The sequence below is a fragment of the Vidua macroura genome, chromosome 1, assembly GCF_024509145.1.
Source record: "Vidua macroura isolate BioBank_ID:100142 chromosome 1, ASM2450914v1, whole genome shotgun sequence".
NCBI lineage: Eukaryota > Metazoa > Chordata > Aves > Passeriformes > Viduidae > Vidua > Vidua macroura.
Window position 1 is genome coordinate 132811710 of NC_071571.1, and position 25999 is coordinate 132837708.

General features: G+C 37.2%; 1 protein-coding gene across 4 annotated transcripts in view; it reads left to right on the forward strand.

Annotated features, from left to right (window-relative positions):
• The window catches only part of VPS13B (vacuolar protein sorting 13 homolog B), a 429427-nt gene that overhangs the window by 310030 nt on the left and 93398 nt on the right, over positions 1-25999 (forward strand). For all 4 annotated transcript variants that reach the window (XM_053998051.1, XM_053998068.1, XM_053998077.1 and 1 more), the window contains 3 exons: positions 1846-2545; positions 11683-11820; positions 24104-24511. In XM_053998051.1, the coding sequence (XP_053854026.1) occupies positions 1846-2545; positions 11683-11820; positions 24104-24511 (1246 nt within the window). The remainder of the gene's footprint in view (positions 1-1845; positions 2546-11682; positions 11821-24103; positions 24512-25999) is intronic.

Here is a 25999-nt window from a genome sequence, read left to right on the forward strand (position 1 = left end):
AGTGTCAGACAAAAAAAACACCAGCAAAATACTGGACATCTGGATGGAGATGGAGACCAAGACAGAAGAAGCATTTCACTTTTGTAGAGAACTGTAGTAGTTCCACTTCTTCGGTGCTTTGTAAAGTACTCAAGAAGGCCATAGTGACGTTACAGAAGTAGAGAAGGGAGGCTAAAAAGCTTGAAGGTGCTGGAGCACCTTCTTTGTGAGGAGAGACTAAAAAGGCTGGGATTTTTATGTCTGAAGAGGAGAAGGCTGAGGGGGGCTGTGATCATAGTTTACAAAGTCATAACAACACTAATAAAGCTGAATGTGGACCTGAACAATTCATATGCTACAAAAGATTGGGGGAAAGCAATGTCACTAGGAGGAGATAGTTTAAAGCCTTAAAAAAAAAAAAATTGGAGCTTGTTGCCCCTGAAGGTTGTGGAGAACAGACACTGTCAGTGTGTTCAGAAACGAAGTGGATGAATTCATGGACAAGAAGCCCAGAAATGGTTACTAAAACAACCACACAGATATGTACCCCTGGCATCCTACATGCAGCAGCTGTGGATGCCTGGGGAGAAGGAGGGGAGCAGATTGCAGGCAGTGGACAGAGTTTCTGCTGTTTTTTAACAGAGTTTCTTCCTGGTGCTCTCAACAACAGTGTACTGGGCTAGATGGGTTAGGAATCCAACCGAGCTGGGCATTTTGTATGTTAGCTCCTGTACAGGGCAGAGCAGAAACCCTACTGCAGCAGCACAGATACAAGTGTTAGTTATGCTGTGGAAACTATACAGGATGAATGTATGACTGTAACCTTCATATGAATATGAGGAATTAGTCATAGATCGATTATTATAGAATTTTTGCAGATTGTTTTTTTGCCATATATTTTAGTACATGCTCCCCACTTTGTCCTCAAGCTTTTGATATGATTTCTACTTGTTTCATGAGCAGTGTTGAAAGTGGTTTTTCCTGAAGTACTTCTGTGTCTTAGGATATCTCTGTCTCTTGAGCTGGGACAATAAGGTCTCTGGACACAGCCTTGCAACTTTTTATTTCACTCTTGCACTCTTTTTGTTTGTCAGTGGTGTATGTTTCCTTTTTGAAATATTTCTATATGCAATGATTTCTCATGTGAAACCCTGTGAATGTCACAGTCAATACCCTATGTGGCCTTAGTAAACTAAGAACTCATTCCCCTCTCCTCTAAAGATAGTCTTTAGATAGTTTTGATGTTTCCTTTAACTTTGATGTTTTATATAAGGCAGCTGCCTTCCATGACTCTTAAGAAAAATATTTTTCTACAATATATTTTTCAGTACATTTTGGATTATAATTTCCATTTAGTCTTTATATGATTGTGTAGTGGATTATTATTATGTACTATTTCATCTAATTACAGTACAAAATTTTAGTGACAAAGGTGACTTTTTGAGCATCAGTGCTCAAATTTGGAAAACAATTCTAAGTAGGTTTTTATTTACAATACATTACTTCATAGATAAATGGGTTTATATTAATCTATAAATTTCTTACAAATTTTTTAAATGAAAAATTTTTTAAATGAAGAGTTTAATTTTTTAAAATGTTTTCTAAGCCTAGAAATCCTTACTGGTTGGGGTTTTTTTTGTCTCTTTTACTTTTTTTGGCTCTTCAGCTATTGTGAATCATCATTTCATTGGAACAGACACCTGCTGCGTTTTTATGAGTGATTACTGTGTTACAGTTAACTTGGCAGATTTTTTTTTATAATTCTCTCTTTTGACATCATGTTTATGTAGTGATTTTTTGCTGTGACTGAAGTGGAAATAGTTGGAATATGGATATCAGAAGTTAATATAACATTTTCCTTTGCAGGTTTCCAAGCAAGAGCAGAAGATGGATGTGGCTGATGGAGGAACAGTTGAGACTTCTTCCCGTTATAGCGGGGCACAGGACAGTGGAATTGGCAGCGACAGTGTTAAGATCAGAATCATTCAGATCGAGCAGCACAGTGGCACCAGCCAGCACCGCATTGCCCGTCCTTCCCGCCAGTCTTCCATCGTGAAGAATCTCAACTTCATTCCCTTTGACATTTTTGTTACAGCAAGTCGAATCTCATTGATGACATACTCATGCGCTGCCTCACCTAAATCAAAATCAGTGCAAGATCAGAAAGATGGTGAGAAGATAAGTAAAAGCTCCTTGAACCTTCCAGAAACAGTTTCAGGCAGCAGCCATGATACCAAGAAGCCCAGTCATCCATGCATCTCTTCTGTCACGGCAGATGATCTTTTGAACAGTAACCCTCCCCTGTCTGCTGGCAGAAAAACAGGTCTTCTGTCCCTGGAAAGTCTGCACGCTTCCACGAGATCATCTGCTCGGCAAGCCCTGGGCATAACTATTGTACGGCAGCCTGGGCGCAGGGGAGCTGGGGACATAGAGCTGCAGCCATTTCTCTACCTGGTTGTGTCACAGCCCTCTGTGCTCCTTAGCTGCCACCACAGAAAGCAAAAAGTAGAAATATCAGTGTTCGACGCTGGCCTTAAAGGAGTGGCCTCAGACTACAAATGTACAGGTAAGAACATTTAACACCCAGTCCTGGTTATAACCATGAAAATGATTGCACAGCTCAAAGTTACAGAGGGTGGTGGAGAACAGCTGAGAGAACTTCAGGACATCTTTAAATATCAGTCGCTAAATATACATATTTTTAGGATTATACCTCACAGCTGAATCAAGTTAAGTGTGTAAAATGTTTGAAATTAATTAAGACCTAACCTTTCAGCAACCAGTTCTTCCTGTTTCTTACTATTGCTTTCTCATTACCAGATTGTGACAGGGATTGTTGCATTGCTGTAACTTCGCAAAGTTTTCTAAGTAAAGGCTGTAGGCCAAGGTAATTTCATAAAGAGCATTTTTTATGACTGAATGTCACAATATTTTCCTATACCAGCCTACCAATAAAATGTGAAGGTAAATACTGTAGAATCACCTGGTGTTTTGGACATAAGCTGTAAAAAAAATAAAGTGATCTTTCAAACAGCATCAAGTGATGTCATGTATTTTAAGTTTTCATTCAATTGAGCAATAGGGTTTTGCAGCAAATTCCATCTGTTAAAAAATGCTTTTTTTAAGTTCCATATGCAGAGTTTATAATGAAAGATGTCAAAATAGCTATTCGGTAGAAAATATTCTGAAATATTATTTTTCTGCCTTATCTGTACTGCTGAAGAGAGAAATCAAATGATTGTAATTCATTTGTCTAGCAGTCAGTACAGGGTATAATGGTTTCATGAGATACATCATTATGGAGTGTTACCCTAAAAAGTATAAGTGAGTATGCAGAGTTCCAGGTGAACATACAGCCAGAACAATACAGCATTTCAAATTGTTTTCTGAATGAAAGCTGTAGGTATTGCTAGTTTTTCCTTGACAGTATTCCCAGCACAGCAGTTGAGAAAAGTAGTATACTTTTCTGTGCAGCTTTACCAAATCTTTGCTGAATAAGATTGCATCTTTTGAGAATTAGCATTAACATAATGTGCTTATGCAAAAGACTAAAAATGCCATCTTGACTGTTCTCAGAAATCTCAGTTGTAATAGAACTTTTAAGAGGGATTAAAAAGTGATATAGATTAGGCAGTGGAAGAAAAGATACTTAAAACAGGGAGATTTGTTCTCTGCTACATTTTATTAATCCTTCTTCTGTTTTTGTCTTTCTCTGCTGTTCCTGTTCTGTCCTGCCTTGAATGAAACACATTTGTGTCATGCATTTGATTTACTCCAGATTCTCCTGTGTATTTTGTACATACTGTGTAAAATGTGGACATTGCAGCAATTAATGTGAAGAGAATTCACAAAGCAAGTCTTGAAAGAAGCTTGGAGTAGGTCTAAGATCACATCTTCATTAAGTTAGTACTTTGGAAGAATGCAATAGGACTTCTTAATTTCTCATGTCTGAGACATTCAAGCATGTCCTTGGTTCAAGCTGCCACAACCAATGAACTGGGCAAAGTTCTGTCCATTCTGCTTCTACAATTAACTCCTGAAGTCTTTCACCATCTTCATGTCTACGGCAGCAATTCTACAAAACACAAGCTGTAATAAAATCTTCTTATAAATTGAAAGTGCATCAGAGAGCACAGAAGTATGGCAAAAGGTCTAAATAATAAAGATAGTAGGAGCATACAGCCTGAGAGCTCCTCAGTCACCAATCCCAAAGATTGCTCATTGGGAGACCGAAGATTAGCCATACACAGGTCTTACCCTTTTCTTTGGCTTTATGTTTCCATATCAGGCAAATGTAAAGAAATGTGAAGGTAGGACTCAGACATTATGTGAAGGCAGAAATCCTGGTCTCATCCTGCTGCCTTTGTGGGCAGTAAATAAGTGCCTTCCTCGTCTATCACACAGAATCCTGTGCTTGCTGCCAAAGCAGTAGCACTCTTCTCAAAAGATTTTGAGAGGTGGTTGCCAAAGTGCTAGTACCTAAAAATACCATCCTAAATGTATTAATAAGTTAATAAAATTAAGGCACACTTCCAGTTACACAGCAAAAGAGGTAGTATAAAGTTTTTGTCGCCTCTTGTTTAGGAAGACCTGCTGTGCTGGTAATCACATCATTCAGGATTAATATTGTCATACCAATATAGTAACATGTTAGTTTTGGAAATTTCTATTTTTCATTTCTAACGTGTATTAGAGGGAAAATAGCCATGGACTATATGTGTTATATATATATGTGTGTGTATGTCTATGTGTGTACATATTACACAGACTCTATATATTGCATATCATATAATACAGAATAAGGAGCTCTTTGTGGTATTTTTTGTGCTGCTGTGGTTGATTTCATTGATCACACCAACTTTTCTTGACATTGTGACTACTTGCTGACAGTTTTGTCTGAAAGAGATGTATCGTCCATATGAAGTTTATACAAAGTTTATTTGAAAGAACCATGTTAGTTTCCTTCTGTACAATACACATACACTATATTTCTCTGTGTATCAAGGACTGGAGAGTGGGGGAAAGGCATAAATGATGCTTAAATTGCAGTGAATGTTGCTAAACCATATTTCTAGTTAGCCTCTCTAGAAGACTGCTCTTGTGTGTATACACATGCATGCAACTAACTCTATTATCTAATATAGAATGGGGAAGAGAACATAAGATAAATTTAAAAGGTATATTTTAACTGGATTATAAGAACTGAGGGAGCATATTCCCTCTTGAAAACAAAACAAAAAAACAACCAATCAAATCATAGACCTAGTGAAAATATTGTGTGCTTCCCATCCTGTGATGGAGATAGGCAACAGCACAGCAGCACCTCAAAACTTCAGGCCTATAACATTGCAAAAATTGCTTAAAAATTGAAGCTTAAAAATTGAAACTTGTCTGAGCAAAAGTAAAATTACACTGTTATGAAGTTTTTTAGTAAACCTATGGGGGTATTTTCTCATTACTTAAACTAATATGGTTAAACTTACATAGTTAAGCTATATATGAAATATTTACATTACATTCAAAACATGCTAATAAAATCTCTGCCATTTAAAATCATTCTATGTATTCTATGCATTCTACAGCATATACACTGCATAAGAGTATTTTAGGAATGTTTTAAAAATTGTTTCTATCAATTTTGATGTGAATTTCTGAAACTTACATACTGTTCATTCAACAGCCATAGATTTGTGTCTTGTGAAGTATTGTGCCGTTTCTTGCAGCTTTTATAAAAAAAAAAAAACTACAGTTCTGAAACAAGCCTCACATTTTTGCAAAGCAGAAGCAAATGCAGAATTCTGCTGAGAAATTAGGAAGGTCTTATTTTTTGGTTAACATAAGTTCCACAAAAAAAACTTAAGGATAAAGAAAACCTGGTGATAGTCTGGATCTAGTTGTGTTTTTCATCCCTCACCTCCCAGTAGTGTCCTTCTAAGACACATGTTGTTTAGCTGTAAGTCAACAAATATTTTCTAGACTTCAGAAATGCTTCAGAAAAGGTAATTTGATGACAGACTATTTTATGAACCTTTGGATAAAAGAGAATAATAGTTAGTCCCAGGCTGGTGACAGAATTAAGCGTTACTGCTTCATGATGGTTTACTGCTTTGAACATTATGTAGAAATGAAGATTTTATACTGTTATGAAGCCATATGTATTTTATTTGGAGCAAGAGTTTTGTTATTAGTTTTGAATAGAGCATAAAATTCACAATCTTGCACATTAAACTATCACTCCCTTTGTGAGAGAGAGCATTGTACAGTGGCTAAAACACCAAATTTCAACCAAAGAACTTGGCTCCTCTGACACTAGCTGTGTTATTTATTTTGAGCTTAATTTCTGAAACATGAAAGAAATAAGAGCTTAAGAATTAAATAGGAGGAAATAGTCAATTTAAAAGTTCAATATTCTTAGTTTATTAATTATCAGTCAGTAGCAGCACATTTCTATCAGACTAGTCTCTCTATGTGGGAGCATTTGCCTGCCTGGGAGCTAAAGACCCAATGGTTGTGCTTCCTCAGTCTTCTCTACAACCACTTCCACTGGAAAGTCAATTTGTAGGAGCAGGAGACTTATTAGGTTGTTGCAATGTTAACTCAGTTTTATTATGGTTGTACTAAACTGCTTCATTTGTGTTTTGTAATTGAGCTTGATTGCAATTATGCTACTGCAAGGTACAGGAACTTAAAATCAAAGTAAATAAATTAATGGAATAAATTTTAACTCCTCAATAAGTGGCACTAAAAAGACTAGTTGTTCCTTGAGTTTACTTGTGAGATTCTGTAAAAATAGACTGAAAGATACTGTAAAATGACTCTTGCTTATTAAATGCTCATCCTATATTTAACAAGAAAGCATCTGCTAACTGTTAGTTTTTGCTAACAGAGTTTTGGCCATTTTTACTTAAATAAAAGTGGGTGCAATTGTTTTTAATGTAATCTCATAAACTGCTTTTATAAATATTTTTTTTAAATCTTTATTTGCTTTGTTTCAGGTAATGTAATCCAGATACAAAATTGCCTCATTTCCTGACCACTGTGCTCTGGGCATTCTTGAAAAATCTTTTTTCTATTTGTTTGTTTGTTTACTTTCAAAGAGGAGGTTGTGGTGCTTGGTTGTTTCAAGGGAGAGAAATTTCTCAGTAAATATCTGTTATGCATGGAATTTCTTCAACTTCCGCCAACCACCCATTTGCAAAAAACAGTCATTGTGAGGGCATCCAGAATTATTCTTGATTTTTTTTTTAATTTTATTTTATTTGACACCCACGTCTTTGATGGCAGGGGGTCCATGAAGAGCAGATGCAGTAGCTAAGACCACATGTAACCTCTGATCTAATGGAAAGCCTTTTCCAGGCTTTTGCATGAAAAGCAGCACAAGCTGGCTCTGGCTGATTCACTGCCTCTGTGTCAGCCTGTGCTTCCTACATGGCACAGAGAGGATTTAAGAATGTTTCCTAGCATGGCATTGAGGGAGTTCTGCTGGGGTGTCACCTGTTCCCCTCTGGGTATATTTATGTCCAGTACATCTGCAGTCACAGCTGAGGGGGGAGCAGTGCAGCCCCCATCCCTAAAGCCAAATTGGCCTGGGAATGTGCATTCCTCAGGTTACTGTAAGTGCTCATTTTTGAGCTTCCTGACACAGCACTTGTGAGTACGCTAGCAGAAATGTTTTTCCACTTGTGTTCTTTAAATTCCAGTAGAAACCGTTTTGAAAACAAGACCAAACGTTCCACTTCAGAGTTTCAAATGCAGAGATGATTGCAGCATCACACTGGCTTTTAAAATTGACTGCAGACCAAAAGATGATTCATCCATTGAAGTAAAAGCACATTGCGGTGCTCGGTTGGGCTGGGTAGCGTTCCAGCGGAGCAGGCCAAGCCGCCGTCCCGCACACGCGCTCGGTGGCCCTGTCCCCTGCCCGGGGCTCACGGGGCTCTGGTCCCTGAGCTCCCCCCCATTAAAGCCTCCCACAGGCTGTGCTTCCTTAGCTGGCCTGGCTGTCAGCTACGAAGAGGAACAAAGATACATTTTGGAGAATGAAAATCTTCAAGATGCAAAGTTTCTCCTCCCTTCCTCATTTCCTTTCCCTTTACTCCCTCTTCAGAAGGTTGGGGTTTGCTGTCTGCTGTTAACAGAAGACCAAGGGGATAGCAGTGAAATCAAAAGCTTGCAAATTCAAATCAAGTTTAGGAAGATATTTCATAACGTGAAGTTTGGAGCTGAGGTCTGGATCTCAGCAAGGCTAAAAGTGGCTTTGAATGTTTTGTTGAATTCAAAAATAGTCTGAGATATTTTTTATTTTTTTTTTAGAGGGGAGGGAGGAAGGTAAATGTGAATCTGCTGAAGGCTTCACCTTCTCAGTTTTACAGCTTTTAAATTACAGTCTTGTAATTAAAAGTTTTGTTGATCTGTGATAGTTGTCTCACCATTTTTCTTTTGATGCCACAGACAAATTTTTCACATGGTGTAGAGGATAAAATTTCTGGCCATCTTCACTGCTCCTCACTTCTCAATCCTTTCTCTTCTCTATCTTGGCTTGCTGTGGAGTAATTCTAGCCTCTCCTTTTACTTATATATGCATCCCCTGGGTTTTCTCCAGCATTTTCTTTATACAAATAACTGCAAATTTAAGTGTTGATTTTTGGGAGAATCATAGAAATTGGAAATGGAAATGACCTATTATAATACATTATTCAGAACCAGTTCCCTGCTGATGCATAATTGTTCCCAATTGTATATTTTATAGTGTTCTGTCAAGTGTATTTTTAAGCATTCTGAATGCCTCCATCATTTCCTTGAGAGACAAGAGTCCTTTTTCTAATAGCTCTTCTCATCATGAATTCCTCACTTTTCATTCTAAAATTATTTTTTTTCATGCAGTTGCTTCTCTGTTTCCCGTGATTTTAGCATAGGGATTGATTGACTGACATTGTTTTATTCCTTTCCTGATTCTTGATCCTGTGAAAATGCATATGCTGTTTTCTACCTTAGAAGATATTTTAATAGGGATACACATCTTTTAGTTGTTTGACCCTTGAGATTTATATTTGTCTTACCCTCATACACTTTATTTGGAACTCCACTCAAGTTTTAGATATACACAAGCATAGCCAATTTTGAAACCTCTGATTATAGCTTTCTTATCATTACCTAAAAACTGAAAACTGGCATATTTGGCTGGACAGCCAAGTCTGTTACCCAGGTTCCAAATTAACTCTTGGAAGCACTCAAGCTGGCTCTTTGCATGGTCCTTTGATATTATTACCTCTGATGCAAAATTGTCAGTGCAATACTCCTGCTTCCAAAATTAGGTCAGTTTCGCTTGAACTTAAAAAATGCTTGAACTCAGTAAGACCAGTGCTGGGTTAAAAGTAATATATTTTGTTGGACTTGTGCGTTGAGGTTTCTTCATGTTGTGTTCCTAATATGTAAATTTTGGAGTGCTTATTATTCATATATCCCAGTCCTAGAGTGCCCCAGGTAAAGAAGAGGTGACAGTGCTGCACTCCTTGGAGACATAACAGAGCAAAAAATCCCCTGAGAGTCCCGTGGTTGCTTTATTTTTTGGTTCTATGCTTAAGTGGTGCAGTTCCCAGTAGCCTGAGGGCAGTTTGTGTAGTTAATGAAATATGTCACACAGGGATTTTCTGCTGTGTAAGTTCTTCTTATCAGAGATATTTTCAGCTTGAAAGAGCTACAACTTTGAAATAATTATTAGGTATTTAATAACGTAAACACATCTTAGGATAAGAAGACTACCTGTAAGTGTATTTTACAAAAGAAGTGTTCAGCTGAATGTAGTGGATTTTCTGAAAAGCTGATAGAAGATACAGGTTGCTATATACAGTATGTGATGAAATCTTCCAGAAATGAGACAAAATAATGGCACATTGCAATGTTTTGTACCATCTTGGTACACCTAAATGTATATATTAATACTTACAGAGGAACAGTAATTTAGAGATAAATTTAATCAATTCAGTGATGTTCAATGAGCAATATTCAGTCATTTTTACAATGCTTTACACTACTTATTCTGAAAAACATTAGAGTGTTAGCTGTTTATGATGATCTACCAGCAAAAAAGAAGAGATTATTTTAGAGATCCAGCTCAGAGACCCTTGTTCAGAACAACTACAAATCTGTGTTTCGGAAAAAATATGTACTTTGGTGGTAAAGAGGAGGATGATGATGAGTAACAGTAGTAGTAGTAGTAGTAGTAGTAGTAGTAGTAGTAGTATTTTCAGTATACTAGAAAAATGCCAGACACAACAAGATATTCCCTAAAACAGTTACTATAGAAAAGGGAGTATGCCACACCACTCTCATTATTGTAATTAAAAGAAAAGGGTTAAAAATCATAAAACTGTAGAAATTCTCATGGAAAATATACAAATCTGTTGTATGTAGTGACAGCTCTTAAATAACTGTTGAGAGCGGACTTTATAAATGTGTAGCAGGAATAGAGGGAAGAAAAGGCTGTAATGTAATGTATATGCCATAACGTACAAATACTGCTGTAAAGTCATTGCCTGAAAATTGATCAAATAAAAACAAAAGAATGTGCTAACTTTTGATCTTTTCCATATAGATCTAAAGTCATGATCAATTGGTTTCAGTAGGTTCTTTGAAATCACATAAGGGTTCATGTGTGCCAAGTTTTATATGAATCACATGATAAGGTCAAGAAACACAAATTCCAAAGCTGGCTTTATATACCCAGTCCACATATGACTGTGATACCACAATACCATATGTTGACTATAACAGTGAATATGTAAATCCTGTTCCTGAAAGGAATTAATTCTGTAAAACTCAAAGCAATTATAGCATTTTTAATTGACTGAAAAGGAAAGAACAGCTTCAAGAAAATCTCCTTAAGTTAAGGATGACAGACATTCAATGATTAACATAGCAGACTCGATAATAAACAATTTATAATTTAAGACCGTAATGCCAGAATTGAGAATGCTCATAATGAAGGTCATGAGTCCCTAAAGATTAAAAAGCCTTTTTACCCAACTGTTTTTACTATGCATGATACGTGGAAAATTAAGACAAGAATAGCCCTTGGATTGATTTAATGTACTTCTGTAGTATCACAGACTGATCAGAGGAACAAGGTGGCAAGGTGGTACCCAAGAACAACAACTGATCAGCTATTGAGTGAAGCTGCAAAGGGACTGATAAAACTGCGCTGTTGTCGTGCTCTGTTCCTGAGCTCTCATAGCATTCTGGTTTTTTTGCCTTTATAATTTACCTTTCCATTATTATTTTCTCTATTGAGCAATGACGATACAATCTAGTAGCAGGTTTTGAGCACAGATTCTCTTATAAGGAGTCCTTAAGTGTCATAAATTAATCATTAATTAAAGCTGAAATTGTGTGTTTTATTGATGTGTGAAATTGTCTTGTTTTATTGATATATTTTACTCATATTTTACTTGGTATTTCTGCATGTTTTGTAAATTTTTTATGATTAGGGCTTTGTCCTCTTGCCCGTGAGTGCATGCGTTATTCTACACATGCATCTATCTGTCTGTAAGTGCAAATGCTATGTAAACAGTTATATTAGGTATAATATTTACCATATTGCATTTAAAACTCTTTAATTTTGTCTAGTCAATTTTCTATGTAGCATTTTGTAATATATCATATTCCTGGAATATAATTAATGACTTTGATGATTATCATCTGTAGATCCTGGGAAGACTCTACCGGAAGCTCTGGATTATTGCAAGATTTGGTTGCAGACAGTAGCAGGAGAGGTAGATGCTAAAAGTGGTATTCCACCTCCTCTTATCACTGTGCAAATTAAAGACTTCCTTAATGGGCCAGGTACGTGGTGCACTTTAATCTTTCTTTGCTGATATAATCTGTTTTTAGATATGCACACATATCTAAAATGAGCATCCTGTTCTCATGGGAGGTGTCCCTTCCCATGGCAGGGGAGTTTGAAGGAGATCAGCATTGAGGTCCCTTTCAACCCTAATTAATCTATGACTCAGTGATATCAGATAATCAGAAGTGTATTGTATTCCTCTCTCATGAACATGAAATTTTCCTCCGGCAATTACCCTGAATGAAAGTGAAAACTGGGAATGGGCAGTTCTGGAGCAGTCATTGGTTTAGGGTTTATTTATTAATTTTCTTCCCACAGTAAGTTTAGAAAGGCTGAATTTGTCAAATTTCCAGTGGAATTAAGCCTACCTGCCTCTAGTCCTAGAAAACTGAAATGTTATTGCAGTTGTGTTTAGAAAAGATGACTTCTATAATGTTTCTGAAGATTTTTCTAAGCCATCTTCTCTTGGGTTCTTTGAAATCTGGATACGTGGCTCTGGAAATTCCAATCACCCAAAGTGCTGATATTGTAAAATCTAAAAATTAGTGATATTGTGTTTCTTTAATTAATGTAAGTGGTGTAGTGTAGAAGTTTGTTAGCATTTGCATAACATAATGTGACTTGAAATTCCACTCCTAGAGCATCAGAAATTCTTGCAAATTGCATTCTCTATTTTGTGAAGTGTGTATTTATCGCTACATTACAATGAAGAATAATTGAGGTTATAGTGAAAGCTAGGAAATACATAGTAACTTTTTTCTCATATGCATGGTTTGTTGTATTATTTAACCAATTTTTTTATCCTGAATATCCTCACTTCGCACAGCACAGCTGTTATTAGCCATTTAGTGAGGAGCTCTTGAGTACAGGATTTTCCTGTTCCTTCAGTTGCGTCTTCATACAGTCTTACAGCACCCTATCTAATCCTGGATCTGCCGCAGAATTTCCTTTGCATGCCTTACAGCTGTAGCATCTGAGCACTACAGAAACACTAATTTACCAGCATGACCCTCACATGGATGATGGAATACTATGCCCTTGCCATTTCACAGAAGACAACTGAGGCAGAGGAGCATTAAATGTTTTCACATTTTTTTAAGGTTATCAATTTAAAACACACCATTTAGTTTTCCAAAGTACTTGAAAATATAAAATTTGATGTTAGAAACACAGCTCATATTATCTTTGGTGAAGCAGAAATCAATTCTGAATATCAAAGCCCAAGCAATCAAACTGAGTAACCAGTGAATGAGACACACATATTTGACTCCTGACTATAAATACTGTGGATAAGTAGCGTGGAAAAATGTTTTTTGCGCACAGGCAGAAGTTTCAAGGAAACAATAAAGTATGTGAACAGACTCATCATTGCCCCTTTCTTTTTGGTTTTCTAGCTATCTAAAGACATCATTTCAGTGGAGACTTTTAGAACCACTTGACAATGCAGAGCTTTTGTTATATTGATGCATATTTGGGTACATTAATAGGCCTTTGAATCTTCAGGCCTACTGCATGTTCTGCTGCCATTTGAGAAAAAAATGGTTAATTGGTTAATTGGTTTAATTTAATTTTAAAAATGGTTAATTGATAGTAATGATGGCTTTCCATTCTAATCAGGAACAGCACAGGAGGGGTTAAGATACCTACTATCAGGGACTTTTTGATCACTGCTGCCAGAATGGTTTTCTTTTATCCTTCTGTTACCAGTGCTTATATGTCCTTATTCTTCCTTCTGTTCTTATCTGTCCTCTGTCCCCATGTTTGTCATATTTCCATTTCCCAGACCCTTTATTTGTGTATTCCACTTCTCTCGAGGTTCTCACTGTAGTTTCCAGGCACAGCCTTTATATTTAATTTATTACACACCTGAGGGTGTTTCCCTGATGCTGTCCTGTCAGCAGGACAGATTCCTAGCAAAACATGGAAGTTGGCACCAGCTTGCAAATTATATATTCACAAATAGGGTAAGTGTTCACCCCCATCTCACCAGTTGAGTTGTATCTTGCATTAGTGTTAAATCTCTCCCCTCCATAGTGTTTTGCCGAATAGGGAACTGGAAAACCATAAATTAATGCATCATAATCTTCAATCTGTTTATTCTTGCAAAGCATTTAAAACTTCAGAGATTTCTTCCACGATCTATTGTTAGCCAAAAGGCTTTTTTTCATCATCTTTTTGCTGCTAATTGGAACTATCATTACACATGACTCAACGGTAATTTCTCTGAATTTTAATGAAGTTTTTGCCATGTAGTGTAACAAAACATCTCCACCATCCCTTGCAGATTTTTCTAACCTCAGCTGTTACCACTATGAGATCCTCTTCAAATAAACTAACCTTTACCAAGAAGCCTTCCTTGGGGGATGGAAGTTTCATTGGATGAGTAATGGAAGGCTTATTCTGCATTTGATTGCATCAGAACAGCACATGCAGAGAGTTACAAGAGCCTGACAGCTCCTCAGCAGGCTACTGGAAAATGAGTTACTAACTGCCCTGTGGGACAAGAAGTCCCCTAACCACAGCTTCTTCCAGGGTGAGGTAGCTTGGCTGTCAGCAGGCCTGGAGAAAGTGTTACACCACCAGATCCTAGCTCAGCTGGCAGTTGTTCTTTGAGGACAAGAAGCTCAGCAAAACTCCCAAGAGCTCTTGCAAGAATCAACAAACACTATGTGTGATGGGAGACAGCTTAGCTAATAATTTGAATAAATAAAGGCACCGATGGGAGGCAGCTTAGCTAATACATTGAATAAATAAAGGCACCGCTGGAGTAGAGTTATGTTGTAGGCCTTGAAGACTGTTCTTTTTTTGTGAATACCTGGCAAAGAATGCTGCTACTAAGTGACCTATTTTCTAATGACTTAGTGTGTATTTCATGGTCATTTATGTATATGTGGTTTATAACTGCAGTAAGTAAATTGCTGAAATGCATTGAGTGTACTGGAAGGTGCTGCCTATTGGTTACAGATGATCAACTGCTCTGAAAAGTCAGCACATTTTTGAAATCTGTGCCTATGCAGACAAAAATATGTAACAGTTGGGATAACTATACAGTTTTCTGTGTCAATTTCAAGTGTCCAGAGCTCAGTGGTTTAATTGTAATGCCATTTTTCTTTCAAAATGCATTGGTGGTGTGCTGAGGTTAAATTTCAAATATAAGAACCAAACATGCCTATATTTTATAATGCAAAATACTATCAAGCAGTTAACAGAAAAAAATCTGCAAGTGGTTCCCAATGTTTGCTGTGTTAGATAAAACAAGTACTCCTTGCAAATAGTTTGTCAGCTGAAGTAGATAAGTAGATGGTGTTCCGCAGAAAAATCGTATGGTTTCACCACACAGGAAGCCAGGTTGTCAGTCTGTATTAACTCGGAGATCAAAAAACTACAGCAAGTAGCTAAACTTGGAAACCACTAATTAAATGAGAATAACAGGATACATTAATGCACTTCTTGCCACATGAGTTGATTATTTTGTACATTTTTGGCAACTAAAGAAAAACTATATTTCTTCCAGATTTAAGGTAATAGGATCCTCGGAGAAATAAGCATTCATCATCAGGCCTGTGGGAACAGACTTTAACTTTAACCCCACAATGTATTAAAGGACTATTCGTTCTCTTTTTACAGAAACTAATTATGTAACATTTTTTAAATTCCATTTACATCACTTTACATGACCCTTTATCTTTTATATTCAGTCTGTTGCTGAATTGTACATCTAATTTTTGTCTAATACATAAAAGTGAACTACTTATTGCTTCAGCATTAGGTATAATTCATTATGTGAGGAACAAATATGACCATCTTGTTTTAATAGGTTTTGAAAAATTACGGTCTTTACCTTCTAGTCCTCCTTCTGGATTTTTTTTTTTAATCACCTTTCTTACCTATAAAAGCTGTCATTGATGTAGTCTTTCTGGATGCAAAGGATACAAGAACATGTTTATGAAGTACAGCTTTATAAAAATTGCCTTAAAATACTTATACACGCAAATTGTGGATGCTTTATACTGAAGTCCTCTTTCTGCAGTTGTTTCTTGGAAAGGCATAGGGTTAGATGTGAAGTAATGGAGGTCCTTAATAATTCATCTTTATAAATAATTTCTGCAGAAGACAATATCCAAATAAACTAAGAAATGTTGTGTCCCACTGAAAGATAAAGTGAGAACTGGGGAGCTCGTGGGTTCCTCTTTCATGCCAGTCCCTCCACACATGATTTGGGGGCCACGAGGGGCACAGCAAGGGATCTTGGCTTAGGTATAAAAAATGAACTGAAAAACTGAATAATCAGAACTGCACCATGGCACTCTCTCCAGCCCTTTTCCCCCACTGTTTGCAGAGGCAACAATTGTATCCATTACCAAGGTCAGTGGTTTGGAGAAACCTGGAAAATAGCAGCTACCAGAAACCCTCTAGAATAATATCTCCAGCAGGTGATAGATTAGTTGGAACAAATTGGAACCATTGCACTTCAGCAATCCTGGTTTCTTTCAAGCTGTTTTAAAAATGTCGTCATTTTAATACACAATATCAGCCCTGCGGAACAGTCCACAGCAGGTTAATTTGAATCATATGATGTATCACTGCCCTCAGCTGACATGAGCTCCATTCCATGTGTGAAGCCATAATAAATCCATTCCCAACCGAGGCAAATTCCCTGTGAGAAGGTGAACTAATCCAGGCCTCACACTGGCATGTTAGCCCTCCGTAATTGAAAGCAGGGCCACCTGTTCCCAGCACAGTTAGCCTATAGAGAGAAAATTAGCATTAGATCAGATACTTAATATATTGAAAAATCATTCATACTACTTGCAAGTTCAGCTGTGGGCTGCTTAGTATGACATCATATATAAACCTAGGAATGTGCCCACTTGATCCCAGTTTAACAGTTTTGTTAACCATGGTGTTTGTTAACTTTGAAAGGAGAATTTTTTGATTTAATGAGAGCTGACACGTGAGAAGGGGAACTAGCCAGGGTGCAGACTTTTCTAATTAACTCTGGGTCATTTGCAAAACTTTTGAGCTTTTTAGTAGGGCTTTTTTTCCCCTTTGCTCTTTTAGAAACAAGTTTTTAAAGCACTGACACTGTAGCCATGAAATTATATTTATTTGATTAAGAGGGCAAAGAGAAATATTCCAAACAGGTGTACCAGCCTGTAGGTATTGCTTTAGTCTTGACACATCTATTGTCTGTAATATCAGTGTAATAATGAATAAAATCATCAAAGTACCTTTCTAAAAACAATGTCTGCAACACTTATTTTAAATTTAGTTTCTTATATGCGTAAGTACAGAAAATGAAAACTGTGCACTGGGGCCACATGGATAAGTTGAAAAATATTTTCTTATAGTATTTTTCAGTGTATTGGCATTCATTTAACACTTATTTCAAACATTTGCTCCATTTTCTGAAACCTTCTTTTTTTTTTTTTTCCCATGTGTGTCTTAATATAGATGTATTATTCAGCAGCTTAGCAGAAAATATAGAGAGTTAGTATTTATGGGTTCTTTTCTTTTCCACAAACATGCTCTATGACCTGGAACAATTTATTTTGTCTCACTGTATTGTGCTTCATCTTCCCTGACTCTCTGTTGAGAGAGTTAATGTTTCCTTTAGCCAGGGTTTTCCTTTCATGATAGTGCCTCCCGATGTCCCCATTACAATTTTTGGCCTCACCACCCAGCCCTTGGCACACTCCTGTATTGTATTGAGCTGTATTTGGTAGCTGCACAGTTGTTTAATTTCAGTCATCATTTACTGAATAGCAGTAACCCTCCATTGTTTATTAATGGCATCTTTGGGTTTCTTGACCTACAACAATTTATCTTGGTTTACTTGTGACAGTTTTAAAAAATTAAGAGAATAGCATCACTCTGAGCCTTGTCTGAGATCTCAAAGCTGGAGCTGTTAAAATCTAAGTGTCACCTTCACATAATGTCAGTGACACAGTAGGTCATGGAAGAAGTTGTTCCTGCTGAGGAGCCCCCAGCACGGCTCAGGGTGATTAGGCTCCCTGAAGGCTCTAGTTTGCCATATTGGCCTTGGAGAGCCCTTCTGTGGGGCTGCAGCACACAGACAGAGCGGGTAGGAATACTGAGCAGTGACTACCAGTCTCTTCTAGACTAACTGGCATCTGTCTCACAGAAGCAGAAGGCAAGATGGACTGCAGATGGCCTCTGAAGCCTTGTCTCAAGTTTCTTCCTCATTTTCCCTTGATCCAAATTGGGAATGATGAATTAGAGGATAAAAACAATTAGTTTGGATTCTTCTTGCTTTTCAATTTCTCTTAATTTGTGTCTCTTTTGATGCTTGACCAGACAATTGAGAACAGTACAACTGGTCTTTTCTTTACATGTCTCTTTCCTATTTTTATAAATTAAATTTTTGCAATTCAGCCATTACCCTTTTGCTAAAGGGCCACCCTGACTCCAAATCAGAATCAGGACTCAAGATTACCTTTACCTTCCTCATATTTCCTCTGTTTAAAGTCCCTACATCAGGATGGATGGCTAAAGGACAAAGAATATCACTGTTGGTAAAATGTTTCATGCCATCATCTGCTCCTCTCCTGTTTAGGACTAGGAAATTAAATCATCTTAAGAGTTTAGGATAAACAGTAGTTTTTTCTATAGAAGTACTGTATATTAAGAAGTTTAATATTTTACAGCCTTCTTGGGGAAGGGGAGAGTGAGATCCATGTCCAACCTCAAGGAGAAAGACCTGGACTTTTCTGTTTTAGCTGTGAGAGGTAAAAGATCTGCTGCTGAATGAGGGTTATGGAAAATGAATTAATTCTTAGAAAATGGCATATTTTTCTCTCACACATTCCAACATTTCTCAGTCTTTAAGAAGATCCTAGTCTTACAAATGATTGAATCATTAAGGTTGGCAAAGACCTCCAAAATCATCAAGTCCAACCTTTGACCTAGCACTGCTGTGGCAACTAAATCATAGCACTAAGTGCCGTGTCCAGTCATTTCTTGAATACTTCAAGGGATGGTGACTCTACCACCTCTCTGGGCAGCCCATTCCAATGCCTGACCACCCTTTCAGTGAAAAAAATTCTTCCTGAACTGGACTTCCACTGGCACAGTTTGAGGCCATTTCCTCTTGTCCTGTCTCTGGTTGCCTGGTAGAAGAGGCCACTCCTCACCTGGCTCCAGTATCCTTTCGGGAAGTTGTAGAGACCAATAAGGTCCCTCTTGAGCCTCCTTTTCTCCAGGCTAAACAACCCCAGCTCCCTCAACTGCTGTTCATAAGATTTACTCTCCAGACCCTTCACCAGCTTCATTGCCCTTCTCTGGACACTCTCCAGCCCCTCAATGTCCTTTGTCTAGTGAGTGGACCAGAACTGGCCACAGCACTTGAGATGTGACCCCACCAGTGCCCAGTACTGGGGGCAGTTGCTGCTCTGGTCCTGCTGGCCACACTATTTGTGATACAGGCCAGGGTGCCATTGGCCTTCTTGGCACACTGGCTCATGTTCAGCTCCTGTCAACCAGCACCCACGGGTCCTTTTCCAAGAAGCAGCTTTCCAGACACCTTTCCCCCAGCCGGTAGCACTGTATGGGACTATTGTGACACAAGTGCAGGACTCACATTTCATCTCATTGAACCTCATAGACTTGGCCCATTGATCCAGCCTATCCATATTCAGTTTATAACTAATTTTCATGGCATTTAATTTCTGGTATTTAAGATTAAGAAAATATTAGGGTAGTTTTTAAGTGATAGAAGTAGTAACATTTTGTAGATTAACTTACGGCATATATTAGAATAAGCCCACTGAAGCTTCCAGCTCCAGTAAGAGCTAGAATTTATCTGGAGCAGCCATGCTAGGAGCTTTTGGTTTTTTTGTGTTGCTTAATCATCCTTAACCCTCTGAATAATAAGTCCTTTTGAGTAATTTCATTATCCAAATTCACAGATTAAAATTTTATCTTCCCAGTACAAATTTGAATGTTATGGAGAACAAGGATAAAATAATTATAACCCTGATTTTTTTATCTGAAGTTCTAAGTAATAAAATGACAAAGAAAGAAATTGCTTCAGACAGAAATTGCAGAATGCTGCTCATAGGTTTTCTTTTATAGTTGTTATGATTTAGTTCAAACAGACCATATTGAATCCATTGGGTTTTTTGTAATAGATTTCAAAATACATAATAAATGTAAGTAATATGATGACTAATGGGTCAAGTGAAGTTGGAACTTTTAAAATGAGAAAATAGCTGGAAACGGTTTTCAGGAAACTATTCCAGTTGATTTTTGGTCCCCCACAAGGTGTACATTAACATAAAACTCCGTAGAATCACCTCTGGGACCTGAATTCCCTCTCTGATTTCATTATTCCAAAGTGTTTCTTTTTCCTCCACTGTTAAGTCATCTCCTGGTGTGGTGGGAGCATATAATAAGTGTAATTTATTTATATTTATCTAATCTCCTTTTAACTCACTAGTTATTTCGTCATTCTGTTTCCTACTTGCTGTTCAGAAAGTTGTGAAGGCTAATTAGAAACTAATAATTGAAATACATGGATTTACTGGGTAATCTAAAGAGAAGTAGTAAAGAAATTGGAGAAGAGAAAGAGCAATTCAAATTCTACACTCAAATGCTATACAGTAATCAGAAATTGCTTTGATAACAAGTAGTTCAGTTTGCTTTAAGCATAACAGAAGTAACTCACTTGATGCACTCTATTTGTTTTTTTTGTTGGTTTTTTTTTTTTTTTCTGGAAATAGATAACATCTGGCAAAATAAGTTCTTGCTAATACATCTTAAATCTAAAGAATGCATTGGGTTATAATTTCGGTAGCCAGTCACTAATAGGCAAAGGAGAAGCTGATGTAATTGAGGAGTTAAAGATGGCTTTGAGCTACCTTTTCCTCTGTGTCGATTCTGATGTAATTTTGGGCAATTCAAAGAGTTACTTAAGTTACAAGAAGACTGTATTTTCCTATGAGTATAGAATCTGCACAGTGTTATGTACTGATCTTCTCAAGGTGTTTAAAATAATCTAAAAAAACAGTTACACTTGGATTTTGCACCCCAAATTTTTTATTCCAGTTGAATCTGTGTGACTCAGTGATTTTAAATCTCTTTTTAGCACATTCTGACTGTCTGGTGAAGCTGCTGAATATCTATCTTAATCAACTCCTATAAATAGCTATTCATATTTCATCAGTTTTCATTGTTCTGTCCATCACTTAAATGTATTTTCCTTAGAAGGAATGTTAACGTTTCTTTTACATTGCTAAGGATAATGTATAAAAGAGGTCAAAGACTAAAGATTGTTCAATTGTGTTTTTTCTTTTCTTTTTGAATGTTTCACTTAAAATACCAAAGAATCTCTTTACATAATCTTTAACCAGTTGTGAAAATAACCTATATCATTATGAGATAGTTAAAATATTTCCAGTGAAGGTTCCAAAGTCACATTTTCTGCAATTATGCTTCTGGCTGCCACCACATTCTGTCAGGGCTGATTTACTGGATAATAATAATTTCATACAAAACTTTGTCAAGTTATCAGTCATGACAAGATTTTTCTATGTGACATGCACAGTTTCCAAACAGAAAAGAAGGAGGTCATTTGCATTTCTCTGGTGTTCTGGTGGCCCTTTTTTTATTGCCTTCTTGGATGAGTGGCCAAGAGCACTGATAAAAGCACAGGCCCAAGTGCCAAGTACCACTGAGCTGCACCGGCGCCCTGTGGCTTCTCTGCCCTGGCTGAAGGAAGCCCCAAAAGGAGCTTCCGCCTTTGTGTTCATCTCCTATTCCATCCTTCACACTCAGTTTGGGTGTGTTAGGCGTTGGGTTAAGCCCTTGTCATCTGTTAAGTCAGCTTAGGTCTAAGTTTTTGGGTGTCAGGGAGGTGTCTTGGTTTTTCCCCCTTCTGGGCTATATTACCATAGGAAACTGCTGGCAATTAGATGTGTTTTAGATAAAGCAATTAGATGTGAAAGTTGCCATACAAAGGAATAAGGATCCTCCTTTACTAACTTAGAAACTTAATTTATTTAGCAAAGCAATAAGTAACATCTATTTATTTTACTCCTTTCTTACTACAGTACTAAGGGAGAAATTTAAATTTATAAGGATATTGTTTGGTTGTTTTTTTTTAAATTTCATTTTAAAAACACTCCATTTGAGTATTGTAAATAAATTAATGTCATAATGTCACATAGATCAATACTTTCTTCCTAACTCTTTTCTCTGTTCAAAGCTAGGAGAGGCCCAGTGATGTCTGCATAGAAGGCAGACAAGTCTTGGGATATTCCATGTGCCAAGAGGGTAGGGAGTTTTTCCAAAGTATTATGACTTTTTTTTCCATGATTTTAATTAAAATGTCAATACATAAGGATTTTGGAAAATCTTCCAAGTTGATCTTGTGTGGTTTTGGATGCCTGAAAATCCTCACAGAATCATTGAGGTTGAAAAAGACCTCTGAGATCATTGAGTCCAACCTGTGATCAACACTGTGTTAACTAGACCCTGGCACCAAGTGCCATGTCCAGTTGCTTCTTGAACACTTCCAGGGATTGTGACTGCATCACCTTCCTGGGCAGCCAATTCCAGTGTTTAACAACCCCCTCCAATCCTGTTCTCTTCTAATGCCCAGCTTCCTAGCTTTGGTACTTGCCTTCCTGCTAGACCCACATATTAGCTAGTGTTTTGCCAGTTCCTAGTCTAGTGTGGAAGGCTTTCAGTGCAAGAGAAAGCATTTTCAGAAAACCAATAACTAAAGTTCTTAGTTAAAAATAGCTTTTCAGTCTTAAATTTCAGTTAGCTGTAGCTTGTGGAATAGTGCAGACATTTTTCTAAGATTGTTTTGGTTTTTTTTGGTTCAGCTATGACAGATCTTACACAGACAATAAATTTCCCTTATCTTTGTAGAATGTGTGCCAGATATTTTTGGGGGGAGGGGATCAGAAGAGTACTTTGTCAGATACCTGTGAGTCTCTGAAGTCTGTATAAACCTGTTCTTAAAAGCAGCTCTGAAACTCTGCCCCTATAGCCCTTTACTGTTGGTGTAAAAATTTACCTAAAGAATGGGAAAATCGAGCTCATTAGTTTGCATCAATGCTAAGAGTAAGATGTGATCCTGGAAAACTCAAAACTAGTTTCTATGAAATATTCATTAATCTGTGTAAAACCTTCAACAGACAGTGTTTCCTGTATATATTTATAATGAAACTTGAAACTAAGTAGTGCTGTTTCAACATTTCATCTAGTTTAGGTAAATGCACAGAATTTGAATCACTTGGTTCATGGGGTTGGGGTGGTGGCAGTCAAGCAGCAAAGGGAAAAGCTCTTTTCCCTCTAACCAGAATATCTGTCTCATTACTGGTCAAAAACTGAATTTGAAATGAAAAGTCCTAAAAACTAAGATAAAAGCTGAATTTCTGTAAGGAATTGTTGCATACTGATGCTGCAGCACAGAAATAAGTTTCAGCCTTCATAAAATCCTGCTTCCTATCTGTGAAATACTTTTGGCAATTCCTACATCTCAGCTACCAAGATATCACAATTAACAATGTTGTTCATATTAATTGTGGTTCCTAAAAATTCCGTGAGTCTTTTAGTAGTCTGAGAAACACCAAAATCCTTTTTGGTGAGGAGATGAAAAACATTTTAAAAATAATAATGACTTTTTAAAAAATTTTAAAGCAATACATTATTCCAATCTCCCTGGAAAATGAAGAAATCTAAACATACATCAGTTTTTGTATTTGCTTTTTATTTCACATTTCATCTTGAAAATGCATTGAAGACTGCTGCATATGAGCTGTGTAGGAAACAACACAATACACATGTTATTCGCTCATTTAAATGTGTTGAAAATGTTCGCTGTTGGCTTTGGAGTTTAGTCAAATAATTCTTCTGGATATAAAGCTCAAGAGAATGTGAAGTATATTTTTATTCTGACACTAAAGAACTAATGTATCTCCCTTCCTACACACTCAAATAAAGTGTGTGTCTTTCAGATAGCTGTGGTGATCCCTGGGAAGAAGCAAGATAAAATCCACATTGTGCCATGTTTCTTCCTTTAAAACTGTACATAGTGACAGTTGCTTAAAGTATTTTTAATTATATTTTAATTCAGATTTGTTGCTAAAAATACTGTTTTGTTGTGTTTTAACATTGATTCAGTCCTTGTAATGAAACATGGTGGAAATATGATGGAAAAGCTATTTCCACTCAATGCTTATATTTGCACACCGCTTGAGTAATTGAACTATAGCTTATCACATTTCTTTCTCTAATTCTCCCCTACAGCTGACATAAATGTGGACATATCAAAACCTTTGAAAGCAAATCTCAGTTTTGCCAGACTTGACCAAATAAACCAGTTCTTGAAGAAAATCATGACCACAAATGAAGATGTGCCCAGGAAGGAGACTGCTTCATCAGCTGGCATTATTCCAGATGAGGACATCACTTTGATATCCAGACACCCCATTACAAAGGACTTTCTACCTGCAGCCCACACCAGCACTGTGCAAAAGGCTTCAATGCAAGAAAACTTGTGGCAAGCCCTTTCCTGCTTCCAGAAAATTTCCATTCACACTGTGCAAATGGTTGTTTTGATGGAAACCATCCCACACCCCAGTAAACCTTGTTTGTTAGTCTCTTTCTCGAACCTCACTGGGAGCCTGAATATTAAAAGTGGACATAAAATTGCAGGTAAGAGGTTTTTTTTTAAGTTGGAAGAGCTACTGGTTTGTGTAAGTGGTGGTCTAGTGACCGTTTCAAAGTGTGGGCCATTGCAGGGAGCTGCTGCAGCCAACATCATAAATCCACAACAGAAAATAGCAAATACCTGATAGACTCTCTTACCTAAGTTTTCCTTTCTGCGAGAGAGCGCCCAAGAATGATTAATTCTGTAGTTAATATCCCCTAGCTTATAATTACTAATTTATTGATGGAATTCTGGCTGAAATAGTGGTTATGAGAACCACTAGTCTGGTATCCCAATAATTTAGCACATAATTCAAAGGGCAAAATTTTGACAGTTTTTACTCTGTAACTAGATTTTCTTGTTAAGACCTTTGTTTCTGTCTTAAAAAAATGTAAAAATAATTGTTCAGAGCCCTGACAGGTGCTACTATGTAAATATTGGGTCATTCTGTTATTCTCCTCCAGATTTATGAAGTATTCAATTTTTACATGTTTCCTCTGCACACCTGAGAGTCACACAGGGAAAACAGGCACTATGGCCTCATTACTGAAGCACTGCAAGGAAACTTTATGTCTCAGGTACAATTAACCAGATACCAGAGACTCATTTAAAATGGGAATATTTTGAGTGTCATTGTAAATTGTTTTATTAGCATTTCAATAAAATTAATAAGATGGTATATTTCCATGGTGTGGAGATGAGCCAGATGTAGGTATTTGGAAGAGTAGCATGAGAGGTAGAATGGTCTCTAGCTGAGAGGAACAAGTTGTTGGCCAGCTGAGGTGGTGATTTATTTCTTTTTCATCAGAAATATTTTTCCTCAGGCCAGCAAGTTCCAGTTCTTCTTTATTGTTTCAAAAGTTAAAAATGAAAAGTTTAAGGTTCATAGGACATGAAAACCCATGAAAGTGCTGGGGCCAGAAACTTTTGATTTAGCCATTAATAAACAGCAGTGCAGGCAGGAACAGTGCCTGCGTTCCCACGCTTTTCCACTCGGATCACAACTCTAGCATAGAAAGCACTGCAACTGAGTAAAAGCCTTTATAATGTGCTTTAAATAGTTTTAGTTTTGTTTCTGTGTCATAATCCTCTTCCCTTCCATCAGTTCCCCTCTACCATTTGTGCATTATCTGTCCCATGGTACGTTATGGTGTCCACATCGTGCTTCGATACATCAAAGCTGGGCTGCTCCCTCACTGTTCTATAAAGCAATTTGGCAAACTCACACTGTATTTCACTTACCCTGGAGGTTTTCATCCTCCCAGAAGGAGGACGTACCTTGCCTTGCATGTTAAGCCTCAGAAACATTTTCAGCTATGAAGTTCTGTTTCTTAATTCTTCTGGCAGTCTGAGGAAATCAATCTTTATTTTACGCGTTCTAAGCCATACATGAATCTTCAGTATGGTCATAGTCTGGCAGGCATTGTGAAGTGGAGCAATACTGATGTCAAATCTAATGAAAATGGACATTAGTTATTCTATATAAAGAACTT